The sequence below is a fragment of the Meles meles genome, chromosome 8 (assembly GCF_922984935.1).
Source record: "Meles meles chromosome 8, mMelMel3.1 paternal haplotype, whole genome shotgun sequence".
Classification (NCBI taxonomy): domain Eukaryota; kingdom Metazoa; phylum Chordata; class Mammalia; order Carnivora; family Mustelidae; genus Meles; species Meles meles.
In genome coordinates, this window is record NC_060073.1 from 43,927,423 (window position 1) to 43,947,426 (window position 20,004).

Genomic DNA, 20,004 nt, shown 5'->3' on the forward strand with positions numbered 1-20,004 from the left:
CTTGAAGCTCTCACAGTTAGTTTGCTGTTTCCCCTCTTATCTATCCTGTAAATGATACCAAATTAATAATGATGTTATCCAGACATTACAGTGTGCTTCCTGTGTGGATCCAGTCTTCCTAAATCATATTCCTCTTTTCAGAAGCCTTCACTGACTTCCTCTGATGAAAATATTAAGTTCCTTTGCTTGGCATTCAAGAAATCCCAAAATACAGCCCTAATCTTCCTTCCTCATTATAATTAAGGATGTAGTAATATTATTTGAAAGCTGGAAGGGACCCAAGGGATCAATTACTTTTTGTTGTAGGGAGCCAGCAATGGATAAAGAGATGGTAAGAGTGATCTGCCCAAGAACCTATAGTTTCTGGGTCAAAGAAGGACTAAAACCCAGATCTTGTACCTCCCAGCCCTACCCCACAGTTTTGCTTCAGCTACAGAGAACTTTGTCCTTTTTCCTCTCTCTCAGCGTATTTGAATCTCATCCTTTGAGGTCAAGGTCAAGCCCTCACTTACTTGTGAAGCTTTTCCTGATCACATCACTCCGAAGTGATTCCTTTACCCTTTTGAGCTAAAAGCTGTTGTTAACTGTATGATAATTATCCATATAACCAGGAAACATGGTGCTTATTTTTTGTTAAGCTGCTGTTTGTTCTGGCCCAACTTGAATATTTAGTGTGTTTATCTTCTCCTTATTGAAAGTGTAAATTATTAAGCTGTTCTCTTAGCTGAAAAAGTCATACATTCATATTGCAAAAAATTAAATAGTAACAGCTGTTGGTGGGAATGCAAGCTGGTGCAACCACTCTGGAAAACAGCATGGAGCTTCCTCAAAAAGTTGAAAATAGAGCTACCCTACAACCCAGCAATTGCACTACTGGGTATTTACCCCTAAAGATACAAATGTAGTGATCTGAAGGGGCACGTGCACCCCAATGTATATAGCAGCAATGTCCACAATAGCCAAACTATGGAAAGAACCTAAATGTCCATCGACAGATGAATGGATAAAGAAGATGTGGTATATATATACAATGGAATACTATGCAGCCATCAAAAGAAATGCAATCTTGCCATTTGCAACAACACGGATGGAACTAGAGGGTATTATGCTTACAAAATAAGTCAATCAGAGAAAGACAATAATCATATGATCTCCCTGATATGAGGAAGTTGAGAGGCAACATGGAAGGTTTCAGGGGTAGGAAAAGAATAAATGAAACAAGATGGGATCAGGAGGGAGACAAACCATAAGAGACTCTTAATCTCACAAAACGAACTGAGGGTTGCCAGGGGTAGGGGGGTAGAGAGAGGGTCGTGGGGTTATGGACACTGGGGAAGGTATGTGCTATGGTGAGTGCTGTGAAGTGTGTAAACCTGGCGATTCACAGACCTGTACCCCTGGGGCTAATAATACATTATATGTTAATAAAAACATTTTTAAAAATTGGGAACCAATAAAAAAAATAAATAGTACAAAAAGGTATACACGGTAAAAAATAAGTCTCCCTTCTATGCCAGATCCCCAGTTTTTCCTCCCTAGATTCTGTCACAGTTAACAGGCTCTTGTATAATCTTCTGGCAATGTTCTGTGGGTGTATAAGCACATATATGAAATAGTTCCTAGGTGGTCAGTACATGCATCATTCTATACCTTGCCATTTTACTTATTGATAGGACGTGGAAATGATTGCATAGTAACATGTATAGATTTCACTCCTTTTAAACTACTGAATATATCAAAATTTATTTAACCAGCCCCCATAATAAGTTACAGTTGTTGAATGAATAAAAACATTTCACAATATGGTCATATTAATATCTCAAATTGTAGAGAGAAAATAAAGGATAGTGAAATTGATAAACCAGCATCCGGCACTGTGCTGACTGCCGATGGAGCTATGTAAATGTGTGAGAACCCGACCATGTCTCTAGGAAACTTAGCTCTAACACCAGAAATGACTGTAATGGGAAGGCAACATTGACTTGCTATGAGAGAGGGCCACGGGAAGTAGGATAAAAACACGAGGGAAGAATATGGTAATTCTGTCTCGAGCTGTCACATGGGAACTAGAAATAGAGGGATGTAGGTAGATGTGAACTGGGGTCACTTAAATGTAATATTATGTACTATTTGACCTATATAAAAGAATACATATAATGTATAACTGATGTTTTGAAGCATAATGGAACAAACATTCATGAATCTACAGTCAGTTAGGAACATTACCGATAGCACTGAAACTACATGTTCTTCCCAACCCACCTCCCTGTGTCCCATCTAGACCTCACCATCAGATCACTTTTTATCCTGTCTAGTACTTTGTTTCAGAGATAATTATATTCACAATAGGTATAACTTACTTTGGCCCTGAAGCCAGAAATGGACAGAGACTCCCTCTGCTGGTTACATGTGTAAACATCAACTGGTTATATTTTTGCGTAAGTGACATCACCACAGTAATAGCAATTATAATTACTTTTCATTGAGAGTCTACTGTGTTTTAAATGTGTTGCATATCTCACTTAAAATGTGTAAACACCCTCTGGAGGAGATGGTGGTTTTCCAAATTAATAGATGAGGAAGCTTAAGACTCTATGAGGTTAAGTGATTTGCCAAAGATTTGAATCCTGCTCTGACTCCAAAGCTGTGCTTTCTCTAGCTTTGACTTAATGAGACAATTTCTCTAAAGCATTTGGCACAAAGTCTAACACAGCTTTAACATCCAGTAAATAGTAGTTTCTATTACAGCAATCAGCAAGACAGCAATGAATAGAAAATTAGCGAAAGGTCATGTAAAACTATACTTTGACATAAAGCAACATTAGGATTTGGAAACTGTACTAAGAATAGCAGGTGTGCAAATAAAATTAATTCTCGTCAAGTATTTCAGAGACAAATGACAGCTACAGCCTGGGGGAGGAATACTGACATACAAGACCCTTTAGGATTAGTTTCCTACTTCCCTCCCCTCGCCAGCTTCCTCTCGTGCTATCCTGCCAGGCATTCTGTGCTAGTCATATGGTCAGCTTGCAGTTTCCTGAATGATTGATTCATGCACTCTCAGGCCTCCTTGCTTTTGCACCTGATTCTTCCTTTTCCCTGAACATTCATTCACTTGGCTAACTCCTGCTTACCCTTCAAGACTGGGCTTGAATACCATGTCTCTCAGAAAGCCTTTCCTAATTCTCCAGGCCAAGGAAGTTCATGCCTCTATCATAACCATTATCACACAGTGTAGAGTTGCATATTTACCTGTCTGTTTACCCCGCCAAACTGTAAGCTCCTTGACTTTGGCTTGGCCTCAGTAAATGTGTTTTGAAATGCTGCTGATACTATCTTGTGAGCAAAGGTCATTCATATTATGCCCCCGCCCAATTAGATAGCAGAACATATGCTTTGGAGCTGCTATTTTCAGCTCTGTTATTAATATCATATGTAAACTGCAGGTAACTCCTTCAAACAATGGTTTAGAAATCTAAGGGTTGGATGTCAGAACAGACTGTTAGGTCATCTGCATTGGGCATCAGTCTTACACAAGGGAAGGTGTATACAATGGAAAAGAGTTTCCCCATGGTCACTGTTCATTAAAATTTGGGGCCCAAGGATTGCTGTCCTGAGGATTGGGGCCAAAAAGATTAGGATTGATTAGTTACAGTATTTGAAAGGACCACCTAAAAGAGGTTGGACATATATTTAGGAATTTTGAAGGGCTGGGCAGTAAATGAATAAAAAAAAATAATAAGTCCATCTAAACCAATAATAAGTCCATCTAAACCTAACAGAAAATTCTAATGACTGTGTCACAAGAAAAGTTGAACATAGTGAAGCTTTCTCCCATGGCTCTTGGAAGTCAGGACTCAGAGAAGAAAGAATGAATGCGATACACACACACTAATTTAATAATTTAATATAAAATTTAAATAATTTAATATATAACAATATGTAATAATATAATAAATATAGAATTTAAAATAATTTAATGATTATTATATAGATACACACATTAATATTTTCATAATTTCAGATTTTTTGGTGCCCTTTCTGAGTCTTCTCATTCCTCCCTTGCCCCATTTTATTCACTCTCCCAAGGTCAATAAATGCTGTATTTCATTTAGCAGACATTTCCCCAATTTTCTATCGTGAATTTACCAGTAATGTACAGAAATATTTTTTTAAGATTTTATTTATTCATTCGAGAGAAAGAGAGAAATAAAGGGAGAGCACAAGCAGGGGAGAGGCAGAAGAAGAGGGAGAAGCAGACTCCTTGCCAAGCTCAGAGCTTGACATAGGGCTCGATCCCAGGATCTAAAGATCATGACCTGAGGCAAAGGCAGATGCCCAACCATCTGAGCCACCCAAGGTCCCCCAATGTACAGAAATTTTTTAGAAAAAATTCATTTACAACCATTCTGTCCATGTAAAATATTTTTTAATCTCTTAATCTGTCCACATATATTGTATTGCTCATATAACAATTTTTTTATTTGAGATCAAAGCTTTTAAAGATTTGTTTATTTGACACAGAGAGAGAAAGAGCATGCAAGTGGGGGGAGGGGCAGAGAGAGAGGGAGAAGAGAAATATAGGGATGCCTGTGTGACTTAGTTAAGTGACCAACCCTTGATTTTGGCTCAGGTCATGATCCCAGGGTCATGGCTCTGGACTCAGCAGGGAATCTGCTTGAGATTGTCTTCCTCCCTCTCCCTCTGTGCCTGCCCCCGTGCACTCTCACTCGCTTACTTGCACACTTACTCTCCTCTCTCTCTCTAATAAATCTTTTTTTAAAAAGACTTATACCTTAAAAATAGTCTTATGTATCCACATATATTTTTGTTTTGCTTACCCCAATACACATCTGTATTAAAGAATGTCTTCACACAGATGAGAAATAGATGAACATTAGAAGGGTTTCAAAATGTTTCTGGCAATTTCTATTTAATATTAGAATGTGGTGTAAATATCCAGTTCACACATACAGCTTTGAATTTTTGATTTTTTTTTTTTTTTTTTGTAAATGATGTAATGGAACAAAATGGCAACCCAAAAGATCCTCTTAGCAAGCGGAACTCTGCCTCTCTAACGCTGTGCAAATCTAGCCAAAATATGTGACCAAATTATATGTCACCCAATGAAAGAACGTAATCTCAGCAATTGCCAAGTGCTTGCTGGGGAGGAAGGAAAGCTTTCTACTTGGACAGCAAGACGGCCCTTGTGGAACTAGTGTTGATGAGACACAGGGAAGGAGGCTGCAGGTAGGCTCTGGGGATCATGTTTTTGGGGTAAGTGTAGCTCCCAGGCAGTTGGCACAGCATACCCAATGCCATCAGTGGAAAACTGTTTCTAGAAAGGGGAGAAAATGTTTAAAGTTTCATACAGATACCCTTGACTGCAAGTGATCGAAGTTGTTGGCAACATATAATTAATTTTTCCTTTAATTTTTAGTGCCCACATGGGGTGGCCAAGAAGAAGTAATGAGTCCTAACTCTCGGGTGCAGCTGTCCAACAGGTAACACTGAGTGTCCATTTGCATGTACCCAGTTGAAAATCATGTGCTTCATGCTACCATAGCAACTGTTTACACAGCACGCCCTTACCAGGCTTCTGCAAACAAAACTAGCTAGTATGGACAAGACCAGAGTACAAGAGGTCAGTTCTAGTCTTTGATTTCTTATCTGAAAGAAGATCTAGGAGGGCCTTGCAAACTTTATTTCAGATACGCAGTGGACGCATAAAGGGGAGAACAGGTTTCTTATTTGTAGTCCTTGACTTCCTGCTCTGAAAGGTCAACATCTGAGGATATTGAGAATTTTCTAAATGTAGAAAGAATTTATCCATATCACTTAATACAGGGGTGCCTGGGAGGCTCAGTTGGTTGAGTGTCTGACTCTTGGTTTCGGCTCAGGTCGTGATCTCAGGGTCATGCGATTGAGCCCCATGTTGGGCTCCCTGCTGGAGATCCTCTCCCTTCCTCTCCTTCTGCCCCTGCGCCACATGCATACTGTCTCTCTAAAATAAATAAATACATCTTAAAAAAATAATGTACTTATTGATCATGCATAAATACATTTGGAAACTAATATAATATGAATGGATACGCTATATAAGTTCAGGCAAAAATAAAGTATAATGCATAGAACCTGTGTCTGCCTTTGGTCACACACCTTCCAAGGCCCATACCCTACAGTTTGTACTCTGTGCACTGTGTGTTTTCAAGCCATCTGTTGTCTCACCATCATCACATAATAACATGTTTCTGCAATTCAGTGGAGACTTTTAGCTTTATAAACCTTCAGCTTAAGACTCTTAGCCTATAAAAACTGGAAAGAATATTCTCTTATTGGGGGCGCTTGGGTGGCTCAGTTGTTAAGCATCTACCTTCAGCTCAGGTCATGATACCAGGGTCCTGGGAATGAGCCCCACATCGGGCTCCCTGCCTGGCAGGAAGCCGCCTTCTCCCTCTCCCACTCCCCCTGCTGTGTTCCTGCTCTCGCTGTCTCTGTCTATTAAATAAATAAATAAATAAATAAAATCTTAAAAAAAAAAAAAGAATATTCTTACCGAGAAGAGTGTTGTATAATCCATTCTAATCTGATTCTCTACATAATCCTGCATTTATAAGGATGAAACTATAAAAGAAATTCAAACATGTTTATTTAATTTATATCATTTTTATTATTTACAAAGAGAATGTATGCTGTTATAAAACTTCATATTCCGCAGATATCTATAAAGTAGAAATTGAAAAACTGGGGGTAATCCCACTCTCCAGAGACAACTACTATTAAGTTTAGTGTCCATATATCCAAACATTTTTCCCATGCTTATGCAAACATTATCATTATTATTTTTGTTATTTGTAAAATAGATGTATGCTATTCATATTACCTTGCAACTTAGTTTCTTTAATAATAAATCTTGGGACATTTTCCCATGTGGTACATACAAATCTACCTTATTCCTCTCTGGAGCGATACAGTACAACATTTTGATAGTGATTTATTGAACCAGTCCTCTTTTGAGGAGTTGTTTCCAGAATTTTTGCTGTCTCACACAAGGCGAACATATATATTTGCATACTTGAGCATATTGCAATGGAATAAAATCCCTGAGGAGGAATTTCTAGATCAGATGTTGCTAACTCTTCCTCCTAAAAGACGATATCACTTTCCACTCTCAACAGCGGTAATGGGCAGGCTTGGTTCTCTGTAGCTTCTCCAGAAGTAGTTATTAGTCTCTTTAAATTTGCCAATTCTGATAGGCAACACTGGTGTATTGTTTTAACTCACATTTAAATATTAGTGGAGGTGAGCTTCTTTTCATGTTATTAAGCCATTTGTATTTTCTCTGTGAACTACCTGCCTGATATTTTTTTTTTTTATAAATAGATTTATTTATTTGACAGAGAGAGAGATCACAAGTAGGCAGAGAGGCAGGCAGAGAGAGAGGAGGAAGCAGGCTCCCCGAGGAGCAGAGAGCCCGATGCCGGGCTTGATCCCAGGACCCTGAGATCATGACCTGAGCCGAAGGCAGCAGCTTAATCCACTGAGCCACCCAGGTGCCCCTACCTGCCTGATATTTTAAGAAAAGCTTAGCCAGTAGATTATCTGTAGGCTTCCCTAATGACTGCTATATAACACTTACTTCCGAATCCAAAAATATCTAATTGATACCTTAAACAGTGTAAAACTAAATGCATACTTTGTGAATTTTTTGAGATTTATTATTTTTTTAATTAATTTTTTTTTTTTTTTTTTGTAATCTAGAGCCATGGAACTGTTACGGGTAAAAGGTCAAAGATCCTGGTCTGTTGGACTATCAGTGGCTGACCTGGTTGACAGTATTGTAAACAATAAAAAGAAGATACATTCTGTATCAATTTTAGCAAAGGTAATTGCTGTTTTTGTACTTTCATCATGTTTTTAAACTTTTAAATTATTCATATAAATCCAGAAAAAGTGCTGCTTCGACTGTACCTCAGGTGTCTTCAGTATCTACTGGTTTCGAGAGTAACACATGGGAGGAGACAGTTAGGGCAAAGCCCTGTCCTGCTTGGTTCTGGGAAGCCTGGACTTCTTCCAGGTTGCCCCGCCACGCCCCCCCACCCCATGTAATTTTGGGGAAGTCTCAAGAAACATTTGTGTATTCCATTAAGTTCTGGTTGTCATTTACCACCTCAGCCAGTCCCGTCACCCCAGACTGACATGCCAGCTCGTCCCAGCTGCTCATCCAGGTGCTTCTCCAGCTCACTGTCCTTCCCCACTTTATCCCAAGCCTAGAGTCCCTAAAGCACAGCTAAGACAAGGCACACATGCTTAAGTACATTTTCATGAAAACTTTGGACTATCAGGAGGGAAATAAAACACAGAAAGTGGGGGGTGCCTGGGTGGCTCAGTGGGTTAAGCCTCTGCCTTCAGGTCAGGTCGTGATATCAGGGTCCTGGGATCAAGCCCCACATTGGGCTCTCTGCTCAGCAGGGAGCCTGCTTCCTCCTCTCTCTCTGCCTGCTTGTGATCTCTGTCTGTCAAATAAATAAATAAAATCTTTTGAAAAAAAGAACACAGAAAGGAAAACTCAAAATAGGTTACTGTATGTGACTGGACCCCTCCACAGGGGTCCACTCTGACCAGCTTTTCTCAGCCCCCATCTGCTCACTGTGTAGCAGCAGGCCAGCTCGCCTCCCGACCAAGTGGCTGTCCCCGACTACATGCCTCCTATCACACGCATTTTCCGAAACAATCACGGGTTTGGAAATTAAATGAAGACCTTTTTTTTTTTTAAGTTCATCTCTTACCTGTTTATAGTTAGAAAAGCAAGGAAGCATGCATATTTATGATATTAATTTTTTGCAGTGATTTAGTTCTCTCATAATCCCTATTTTTTTTTTTCATTTCAGGGATATTATGATATAAATAGTGAAGTGTTTTTAAGTTTGCCTTGCATCATTGGAAGCAGTGGGGTATCTGAAGTCATCCAAAGCACAGTGAAGGAAGACGTGGTGACTGAGAAACTCCAGAGCAGTGCGTCATCAATCCATGGTCTCCAGCAACAGTTAAAACTTTGAGTCTAAAGTTCAGTTACTGGAAAGGAAAGGTCATTTAATTTTGCCAACATACATAGGGTTGAGAATTTCTGTATCTTATTACTTACCCTTACAAACTGCTTGGTTAAGGCAGATGGTTTCCAGTTAGCTTTGTAATTTGAATCCTTAGGGAGTTAGATAGGGAGGGAGAAAAGATCTAATTTTCTTTGTTGCTCTTGAGCTCTCTAAACTGTTCTTTCAATCTCCAGCAGAAGTAGACATTCATCTACAATATGCATCATTTAAATTTGTGGATCCTCAACTAAAAGCACATTCAGCACTTTGGGAGTAGTTTGAAAGTAATATGTTTTTAAAAGAAAATGACTCTTTGACTGTTACAATAAACACGATAAGCTGAAGGCGCAGTATTGATTTACAGAATCTGTGCTAGGTGTACTTTCAAAAGATCCCCAGCCTAAGGTACTGTTTGTTTTTTAAAATATAATTGGTTGTAATGGGAAGGCATTTTGTTTTCCCTCTTCAAATCAATAAGCTACCAAAAATTTTAAAAAATGAATTTTATGTGCACTTTCAAGTAGTGAAAGTGAAATTTTTTAATAGTTGAAGAAAAAGTGTAGTTAAATTTCCAGCGGGACTGTCCTTTCTGAAATTTTTTATAACCCCTTCTTGGGCTATATAATAGATCTCCAACACCTCAAAAGCCCATTATACTACTAGTACCATAGAGAAAGGTATATTTTTAGTGGAAACAGATTATGAATAATAGCCAAGCAATTTACTTTAAAGGTAAAACAGGAGGATTTCATAAAAACTATTAGTCTTTTTTTTTTTATACTTTTTATTTATTTGACAGAGAGAAATCACAACTAGGCAGAGAGGCAGGCAGAGAGAGAGGAGGAAGCAGGCTCCCTGCAGAGCAGAGAGCCTGATGTGGGGCTCGATCCCAGGACTCTGGGATCATGACCTGAGCTGAAGGCAGAGGCTTTAACCCACTGAGCCACCCAGGCGCCCCTAAAAACTATTAGTCTTAAGGGTAGGAGTTTGGATGGATTGGCTGTTCTGAACAAATCCTCTAGCCACCCCGAAGGAGTGATTGAGCATATATATGCCTTATGGGTCAATACGTTGCGTGTGAAAGACAGCGTATTGTTACAGATGTGACACACAACTAGTAGTAACAGCCAACACTGACACTGCTGTTTCAGGCAGGGGGGTGAGCACTTTATTATCTTATTGAATCCTGAAAATCATCTTCTGTGGTAGGTTCTATCATTTTATAGAGGAGAAGATTGAGGGTTAGTGCCCAGGTGTCACAACCCAGGGGCACTTGACCACACCACCTCTTCTTTTTCTAAGCAGTAGAAGGAATAAAAAGCCTGACAGCCAAAACAGTGAGCACAAGACCTTAAAGCTGGGGTTCTATACGCTACGGAAGGATTACTTCTATTCTCATGGAGGGGCTGACTTTCTTTATTATCCCAATATAGTTTTTTGAAAGATGGATTCCCTGACTTTGCAGACTTGCCCTCAGCAAATAGCAAAAAGGAGTATGCATTGAGATAGGTGTTTATTTATTCATTCACAGGGTACTGAGTGGAAGCCTACAGTACACTGGACACTGTAAGGGGCGTTGCAGATACAGTGGTGGGCCAACTGAGACTAGGCAGAGCCCTCACGGTCTATACAATCTAGTATAGGAGACATCGTAATCAAATCTCACGAACAGATGTACAATTGCAAGAATAGTTAAGTGCTGTGAAGAAGTCCCAGATGCCTTGAAAGCACATAACAGGCAAATCCAAACCTGGTCAGAGAGAGAGGAGCCAGGTGGTTTATAAGGGCAGACACATCCTGGTTAGAAACAGTGAAACTAATGCCGGTTTAGTAGAATAATGGATGCTTATAATGAGCTTAAATCATAAAGTAAAATTATACTCAGTGTCCCATGGTTAAGAAAGTAGAAAAGTATGTAATACGTTTGGAAAGATTCCTGTGAGAATTACCTGAGCTAAACACTTGGACGTTTGAGGAGATAAGCATTAGTTCTGTGTAAGTTCACTACATTGGGTAGATTATTTTGGTGTTACGCTTAACAATGTATCCTCACTGTCCTGTTGCATGAAATAGGGAAGTAAAACTGAAAGAACCATTTCTTGTATTTTTTAAATGAGATTTTTCTAATATCTATGATCTAATTAGAAATTAGATAACTTCTATCTAATTTCTAATATGGATCCAATTGAATAATAACCTAATTGCAAGACATTGTGTAACAGATGAATTATCAAGACTTCACTATATTAATTATAAATGAAGGTCAATGAATGCAATACTACAGATACTTATTTAGCATCTACTGCTACTCCAAATACTGTGTTAGAATTTAAGTATTCAAAGTTGAGAAATAGTCCTTGCTCTGCGGAAGCCCACCCTATAGAAATAATTCTGTCAGTTATTTCCTCAAGTGCTGAGTATTTTCAATCATGTAGGTTCCATATGTAAGTCAAGAAGCAGTACCACCACTACCTCACTATGATTTGGTGGTAATTGCCATTCACTGTTCTTTTAACTTTCACGGTTTCATTTTTCCAAAATCATGCAGTATCTCTTCTTGTTAATTATTTTTAGTGGGGCTTGGATTAAAATGCTTTGATTTTGTAGTGCAGAGATAAATATTTGATTTTCCAATTTATGTTGTAGCTTTCCTTAAGTACCAAGAGCAATGAGTAAAATAAACTTTGACTTTAAAATCACCAGAAGATGCCTAATTTATTGAAAGAGTGATAGGAAATTTATTCAGATTGAAGAGAAAGGTTCTTTCATATAACTGATACAGTACCCAGGCTATTTATTTCATTTTAAGTTATAAGTGCAAAATTAAGAGAGTGGCTTCTGTTAATTGTTTTTAAGCTTTTAAAAATTACTTCTAGGAAGAAAACTTTTTAAGCAATATATTATCTGCACTCTCCCAACTGATAAAGCACAGTTGCTCTGAGGGTACTTCTGAATAAGTTGTGGCTCTAAGACCAGTTTGAAAACTACTTTGCTTTTAAGTGACATAAAAGAGGTGGTTCTTTTTGGGACTCATGGGTGGTTCCGGTTGTATATCTTGGGGTGCTGGGATCGAGCCCTGTGTGGGGCTGTCTGCTCAGTGGGGAATCTGCTTCTCCCCCTCCCTCCGTGATCGCCCTGCTCTTGCAGTCTCTCAAAGAAATAAAATCTTAAAGAAAAAAAAAAAAGAGGTGCAGTGGAAAGACAGACTGCCCAATAGTTTGGTTTGACTGGAACTGTATGCTTAACACAGGATGTCCATATCCAAAAAAATGATACCTATTGGGACAGCCTGTGCCTTGTGTTGGCAGTAATTTAAGATACTTCCACATGGTTTCAGTTAGGCCCTCTATGTTTGTGACCTCACCTAGATGCCAACTCAGAAAAGAATTAATACCACAGCCTGTTCCTCACTAGCACTAAGCTAACATCGTCCAAATGAACATAGTACAGATTTTCAAACCCAAGTTTTACAGTACCTTGAATGCACCGCCTTCACTCACCGTGGTGAGTGCAGTAATGACTTATATAAATGACCATGAACAACTTCTTTGGGTAGTAGAAATTCAATTAAGATCAAGCCCCTACTCTTGCTCTGTTCAAGGGGATCTGAAGATGAGCATGCCCTCAAAGATTTGGACTTTGACACTGGTTAGGCTAGTATGCACCGTACTGCAAGGTAGAATGCAGCATGTATTATGATTTTGGCTAGAAAAAGAGTTCTGGCTTAGGGGAATGGTTTCCCAGAGAAGAAATCACCGCCTGGATTCCTGTGAAACCAGGGCTCTGCACTTCGCCCTTGTGGATGTAGTATGAAGAACTTTTATGCTTAAAAACACAAAAACAAAACCTGATCATCAGAGAGACCCTAGGCATCATCTAACGCAAGCCTCCCATCTCAGAGTTGGGAAAAACTTTAAGTCCCAGCTACACTGCACTTGCCTTCAATTATCACAGGGCAAATTAGTCGCACAACAGTTTTCTGACTCCCAGCCCAAGTGATGACTGGTGATGAATCGGTCATTAAATCTCACTCGCAAAACCTTCCTATTCCCCTCCCTGCATCTGCTCCCTTCGTCTGAGGCAACCGTGAAACACCTGCTGATATTACCCCATTGCAGAGTTTGGATCCTCACAAGATTGTCCTGATCACTGGGACTCCACTCGGCTTGCGGAGAACGGCTCACCAGGTGGGTCAGAACCTACACCACTCCCAGCCTCAGTTGCTTGCCCCGGAAGTGACGTGAAGGAAGCGGAAGAGCTGGCCTGGTGGCCGACTTCCTGTTGTTAGAGGCCGGGGTGGGGGGTGGGGGGCTGGTTACTAGGTGTGTGATTGTGTGGGGCGGCCTGGGGCGGCCCCGGAGCGGCTGACCCTCTGCCTGCGGGGACGGGAGTGGCGAGGCGGCCGCCATGGCGGTGTCGGAGAGCCAGCTCAAGAAAATGGTGTCCAAGGTGAGTCCTCGGCGCACTGCCACCCGGCGCGCGCCCACCACTCCCCTTGGCGCTGGCGGGGCCTGGCCGAACTCAGCCCAGCGCGCCTCTTCGGCCGGCCGGAGGCCCAGAGCAGTCCTCAGCCGCCTTTGCGGCCCCAACCCCGAGATGCCTGTCGCCTGGTGCCGGAATCCCAGCTCCACAGCCCGGGAAGGTGCGGGCGGGGGGCGCGGGCGGCGACAGTCAACAAAGGCGCGGAGCTGAGGCCGCCTGCCACCTGCCGCCCGCCCTCCTCTCTGCGGGTAGAGTTTGGAACAGTCAGTGTGGGGCAGTGTAGTTTTCGTCCTGGTTTTTATAAACACAGAGAGGGGGGTAGACTTAATTCTCCATCTGAGAGAGTCCTCCACTGCTGTCCCAGTGTAGGGATCCGTCCGTCTTCGCCCTTCCGTCCCGGCCCCCGGAGATTGTGTCCTTTTCAGTTTTATGTTTCTCCCACAGCTCAATACCCGACCCGCGGAGGTCAGTTAACTGTTGGTTGAATTGGTTCAATTATAAGTAAAAACGTTCAGATAAGCCTAAATATCAGTCCGTCACTACCTCGGTGGGATAAATAGAATTCCATGAGAATTTCAGGGTCTTTGGTGTATAACCACGTTTAATTGTTTGGTTCTTAAAACGCGAACTTGTTTGCTTTGAACCTAATTTATAATCTTCAAAATTCAAGACCAGTGTATTTTTTTAATTCTTAAAAAGTAGACAGGCGTTTTCCATTTTAAAGCCATGAACTATTTTGATCGTTTCTTTAAATGTGGTACCTGGTAACAGAGTGAACTGGGTGATAGTGGGCCTTTTTTCTTTTTTTCAGTTTATCAATTAGGAATTAGATGCATGTGAAGTGGTTAAGAGTTGAATCTTCTCCAGTTCAGTGGGTTAGCTTTGGATACTTTTGTCAAAGCAAGAATGGTAGGAATCAAAGTAGTTTAAGCAGTTTTCACTATTAACAAACACACACTTGTGTATAAACTTATTTCTTTGAAAAATATCCAGTCTCTCCACCGCCGCTCCCCACCCCCCAGTAAAATCGTGCCTCTAGTCTTTGGTTGAAAAGCAAATGACCTCTAAAGAGGAAGTGGCAGTTTTCAAAATAAAGCTTCTCTTGATTGTCTAATATCTTCTGGGCTTCTTAATTTTCTTTTGATAAAGTAGTCATTCTTGATTGTAGAGGAAGTTTGGGGGCGCCCTATTAGATGGTGGCCCAGGTCCATGTTGAAACATGTATGTATCACTTTAAAAAACAGTACGTTATTTTACATAGGATGTAACTGAAAAGTATCTGTTCCATGTCATTTGTTATGTGTAAATTGATCACATTAGTTTTAAGGTTTTTGCCTTAGTCTTCCTGTCTAGGGACGAGAATATTCAAATAATGGTTCTGAATTTTAAAAAACCATGATTAAGTTTCCCAAACTTCCTGTAGAAGAATCTGCCTTCAAAGACACATGCAGAACACCTTTAGAAGGTTTTTTTATATCTTCACTGCCTCCCCCAGCCGCCAACCTTTCTACCCTAAAAACAACAGCAACAAAAAAGATATAAAGAAGAGGTGGGAGAGGACATTCTACCTAACTTTTGGTTCTTGGCTTAATATCTGAAAAACTGAGTCTCCTACAAGTGACGTCAGTTCTGAGTATTAACATCTTCTCTATACAGCCTATGAATAGATAGGTAGGACTAGAAAGTAGGATAATAAAAGCAGCTCCCTGAGTTCATTCTGGTAGAGGTCTGGTAGAGGTCTGAAAGGGTTAACCTTTCAGTTGGGTTTGGTGTGATGAAGGAATCATTAGCTAGGACCCTGGCCACATTGCAAGGGTGATGGTCCTTTACTCCTTATCTGATTGTGGGACCTCCATACCCATCATAATACTTTGGGCCACATGTTTTGACTTCATCTCTTTTTATTTATTTTGAGGTATAATTGACATAGAACATTAAATGATCTTTTTATGTTTTATTATAATTTTTACCTTTGAGTATTATCTTGGCTCCCATTTTAACTCTTAGTTAATACCCTTCTCTGTCATCATTTTAGCAATTAACAGTGATACAGTTTTACTGCTAGTCCATCTTGTTTTACACATATAATTTCATGCTTCAGATTTTTCATGTAGACAACGACCTGTATTCTTACAGCAGTCCTAAAGGGGGAGTCACCACTAAATAGGTAGAAGAGAACTGACTCATTGAAGATTGCCGTGCCTCACACTGTTTTAAGTTCTAAGGATACAGCAGTGAACAGTCAGACAAAATACTCTTCTGGAATTTAAATTCTCATAAAAGGCAATAAAAACTCAGTAACTACATTAAGTAGTATGCTAAAAGGTGATAAATGCTTTGGAAAAAAGTAAAGCAGCAAAGGGTAATACAGAATGCTCAGGGCAGGGGATGGGATGGAGTGCACTTGTGTGAAATCGTAAAGGAACACCTTTCTCAGAGGATCTATTTAAGCAGGAACCTGAAAGAGATGAGGAAGCAAACATTCCAGGAAGAAGGAAAGTAAGTGTGAAAGCCTTGAGACGGAAGCTTGTCATGCACGATAAGGGAACAACGGAGGAAGCTAAGGTGACTGGAGTAGCATGAGCAAGGGGGAAGGAATGGAAATAAAAGTGGTAGATTTTGGAGGATCTTGTAGGCCATTGTAAGGATTTTGGCACTTGGAATATGGATGGGAAGCCATTGATCTGTTTTAACTTTTAACAGTATTGCTCTGGCTGCTGTGTTGAGACTAGACTGTAGAGGTTAAACGTGGAGACAGAGTCAACCTATAAGGAGGCTGTTGGCAGTAACCTAGGTGAGAGGTGATGGTGGCTTAAAACGAGGATTGTAGCCACAGAAGTAGTGAGAAGTGATCAGATGCTGCTTATCTTTGAAGGTAGAGTTAATATGATTTTCTCACAGGTTCGCTGTGGATGTGAAGAAGAGGGTCATCAAGGATAGTTTCAAGGTTTTTATCCTGAGCAGCTGGATGTAGATTGGAAGAATGTAGGAAGAGGAGATTTTGGCGGGGGGGGGGGGGGGGGGGGGGGGGATAAGCAGTTCAGTTTTGATCATGTTAAATTTGACATTCATGAGATATCCAAGTGGAGATTATCAAACTGGCAATTGGTTATACATGTCTAGAGGTTAGAAAAGAGATTCAGACTGGAATTTTTTTTTAAGTTGGGAGTTAACATCACATAAATGTTAAATTATGCCATAAATTTAAAGCCATGAGAGATCACCAAAGGAGTGAGTTTAGATAAAGAGGACCAAAGACTGAGCTGTAGGGTTCAGTAATTTTTAGAGGTTAGGGGAAGAGAAGGAACCAGTAAAGACACAGAGAGGAGAAAAACAAGCGGTGGTGTCCTCAAAATCAAGTGAAAAAATGTCTTAAGAAGAAGGTATCAGCTTGGTCAGGTGCTGCTGATAGGTTGAGTAAGATGAGGACTGAGAATTGGCCGTTGCATATGGCCATGGGGCAGTTACTGATGACTTTCACTGTCAATTTCAGTGAAAGTGCAGAAGCCTGATTGGAGTGGGTTTGAAGAGAATGGGTGTAGGCTTTGAGCACCAGTGGTTGCTAACATCACAGAGAGATACCCAGATAATATATGTTACCTGATGGAAAAACACATCGTCTGTGAAATGATGTTGTGGGGGCAGGGTAGGTAGAGAAGAGGTGGCAAAGAAGTGAAATTCAGAAAAAAATCCTGAAAAAGATAACTTTCAGATCCAACTAGTAATTTACAGGGAATCCGAAAGACATAGGAACATATGTATTAAACTACAACAAGGGGATGTAGTTAGCAAAATCCAAAGCATAAGAATCTCTGTAGGACTAATTAACCAGTTTTTTCAACAAATAAATTCCAAGGGGCAGAAATAGAAATTGAGCCTGCTGATGAGGAATAGAAAAATAAAATGTCCTATATCCCTATAATGGAATATTCTTCAGCAACGAAAAGGAGTACTACATGCTACAACGTGGATGTAGCTTAAAAACAGGCTAAGTGGAAGAAGTTAGTCATATATGACCACAGATTATATGATTCCATTCCTGTGAAGTGTCTAAAGTAGGCAGATTGATAGAAACAAAATAGCAATTGTCTGGGGTAAATGGAGGTTGGCATTATAAGGGAACGATTGCTAAGGGGTACAGATTTGTTTTGGGGTTGATGAAAATGTTCTAAAATTGTGGTTGCACAACTCAGTACTGAAAACCATTGAACTTATATCATTCACTTTAAATGTGTGAATTATATGGCATATGAATTATTAGTTATCTCAGTAAAGCTATTATTGGAGAGGGGTGGAAGAGAGAAACTATGGATTAAGAGACCTAAAAGACATTTAAACAAATGATAATGTATGGACTTTATTTGGATCTCTGTTCAAACAAGATATGACATGCAACTGCATATTTGATAATAAGGAAATGGATTAGTTAAGTATGATAATATGTGGGTTTTTTAAAGTTTTTATCTTTTAAAGATACACACAAATACTTATGGACCATAAGATATGACGTTACAGTTTGCTGCAGAATATTACAGGAGGAGGGAAAGGTGAATTAGGTTATTAATTATGATTGGCTATAAGTTGATTATCATTGAAGCTGGGTATAGGATATAGGGCACTCACTGTACTATTCTGCCTGTTTCTGGGTATGTGTTGAAATATTCCATAATAAAAAGTTCTAAAAAGAGAGAAGAGGAAAAACGCAGTCACAGACAGCAAATGTAGGCAGTTCTTGCAAGAGTTGCAGTAAAGAAGAACTGTGAGAAGTGTGGTCCTAACTGGAGGGGATGGGAGGTCAGGAGTGTGTGTGTGTGTGTGTGTGTGTGTGTGTGTGTGTGTGAATAAAATGGGAAATAGCAGGTTTGTGTGCTAATCGTACTGATCCCATAGCAGGAAAAATTGGCACCTCAGGTCATAAGAGGGCAAGAAATTCTGAAGAGAAGCCTTTCAGTAGACCTTCTGGATTTATACCCTAATTTTTCTTAATATTTTTCCTTTATCGTCTACCACTTTGTCTTTCTGCACTAGGCTCTGTGAGATTTTTTTTACTTGTATTCTGATCCTCCTGTTGAATGCTCATTTCCCAGCCATTACATTTTTATGTTCAAGAGTCCTTTCTTCTGAGTGACCTTGTCTCATGGATATAACATCATTTCTTCTTTGAAGGTATTAATGCTAATTCTCTTTTGAAGTTTTCTTCTGTTCCTTGCTTTTTTTTTTTTTTTTGTTATTTCTTAATTCCTTCATTTCTGTTTGTTTTGGTCTCTGTCCTGCATCTTGGAGTCTGTCTTTCTGGAATAGCTGATTGTTTCTTTTTGAGAGAGAGACACTAAAAGCTGACTGAAAGCTTTGTGTACATGGATGGAGCTTATTAACTGGTGAGCTTTGATGTATTTTAATAAAATGGGGGTCCCTGTCTCCTGAGCGCCTCATCTGCCAAGAATGTGTAAGCCAAGTTCCTCATTTTCCTGGAGTGCAGTAGTACAAGGTGGGGTGTGAAAATACAATATATAAAGGATAAATTGCAAAATAGTATTGACAGTAGATGCTGGAGTTTGGAGAAAAGGGAGAGATCACTATGGGCTTAAAGGAAGTCTGGAAAAGGATTCATTAAGAAGGGGAGAGAGGTGAAAGCTAGGTCTTTGAAAAAGATTACTATTTGATTTAGTGGATGGGTCTTTCCAGTTGGAAAGAAGAGCTAAAAATGGAGGTGAGTAAATGATTTGAATAGGTAGCCGAAGAGAAAGCTATCAAGGTTCTTTCAGGCTTTAATCAGTGTTAATGATCAGCAAAAACCATTATACTTTCAAGAAGAGTGCTATTAAGAAAATAAGATTTTAAGGTAGTAAGCCTAACAGTAAAATATGTGCATTGGTTTTAAAACTAAATTCCTGTGTGATTTTGCTTTTCAGTACAAATACAGAGACCTAACTGTACGTGAAACTGTCAATGTTATTACTTTATACAAAGATCTCAAACCTGTATTGGATTCATATGGTGAGTTTATATAATAAAAATATCAATTACTGTACTTTGAATTTACTCTCTTTTTTAATGATTGTAGGTTTCCCATTTTCTTCTAAGTTTGTTGGTTTTTCCTTTGTAAGGATTGAGCCTCCACCTAACAAAAGTGTTGGGGGTATAGGAAATGACACAATCTAGTAATAACAGTTATTTAGTTACTTTAAGTTTTAAAAAAATAACAACTGTGCAAATTTAGACCTAGAGGGGATCTTAAAAATAATTTAGTTTATCATTTCCCCAAATTTTATCCATAGTTATGAAGAATGTTTCTTGGGATGAGGGGATAAGTTTGAGCAATTATAAATTAAAATTAAATGGGTTTCTTTGCAGCAAGATATCTCAGAGCCTTTAATATGCTAGTATGTTAACACCTCACAAGAGGGGAGAGAAGAGACTCTATTATACA

At 39.6% G+C, this 20,004-nt stretch overlaps 2 protein-coding genes across 4 annotated transcripts in view; both read left to right on the forward strand.

Annotated features, from left to right (window-relative positions):
• UEVLD (UEV and lactate/malate dehyrogenase domains) overlaps positions 1-9,849 on the forward strand; it is a 54,374-nt gene extending 44,525 nt beyond the window's left edge. For all 3 annotated transcript variants that reach the window (XM_046017235.1, XM_046017236.1, XM_046017237.1), the window contains 3 exons: positions 5,441-5,504; positions 7,762-7,885; positions 8,892-9,849. In XM_046017235.1, coding sequence (XP_045873191.1) covers positions 5,441-5,504; positions 7,762-7,885; positions 8,892-9,059 — 356 coding nt within the window. In that variant the 3' untranslated portion in view covers positions 9,060-9,849. The remainder of the gene's footprint in view (positions 1-5,440; positions 5,505-7,761; positions 7,886-8,891) is intronic.
• Positions 9,850-13,383: 3,534 nt separating this feature from the next.
• The window catches only part of TSG101 (tumor susceptibility 101), a 38,633-nt gene continuing 32,012 nt past the window's right edge, over positions 13,384-20,004 (forward strand). Inside the window, exons 1-2 of the mRNA XM_046015648.1 lie at positions 13,384-13,541; positions 19,487-19,571. Coding sequence (XP_045871604.1) covers positions 13,500-13,541; positions 19,487-19,571 — 127 coding nt within the window. The 5' untranslated portion in view covers positions 13,384-13,499. The remainder of the gene's footprint in view (positions 13,542-19,486; positions 19,572-20,004) is intronic.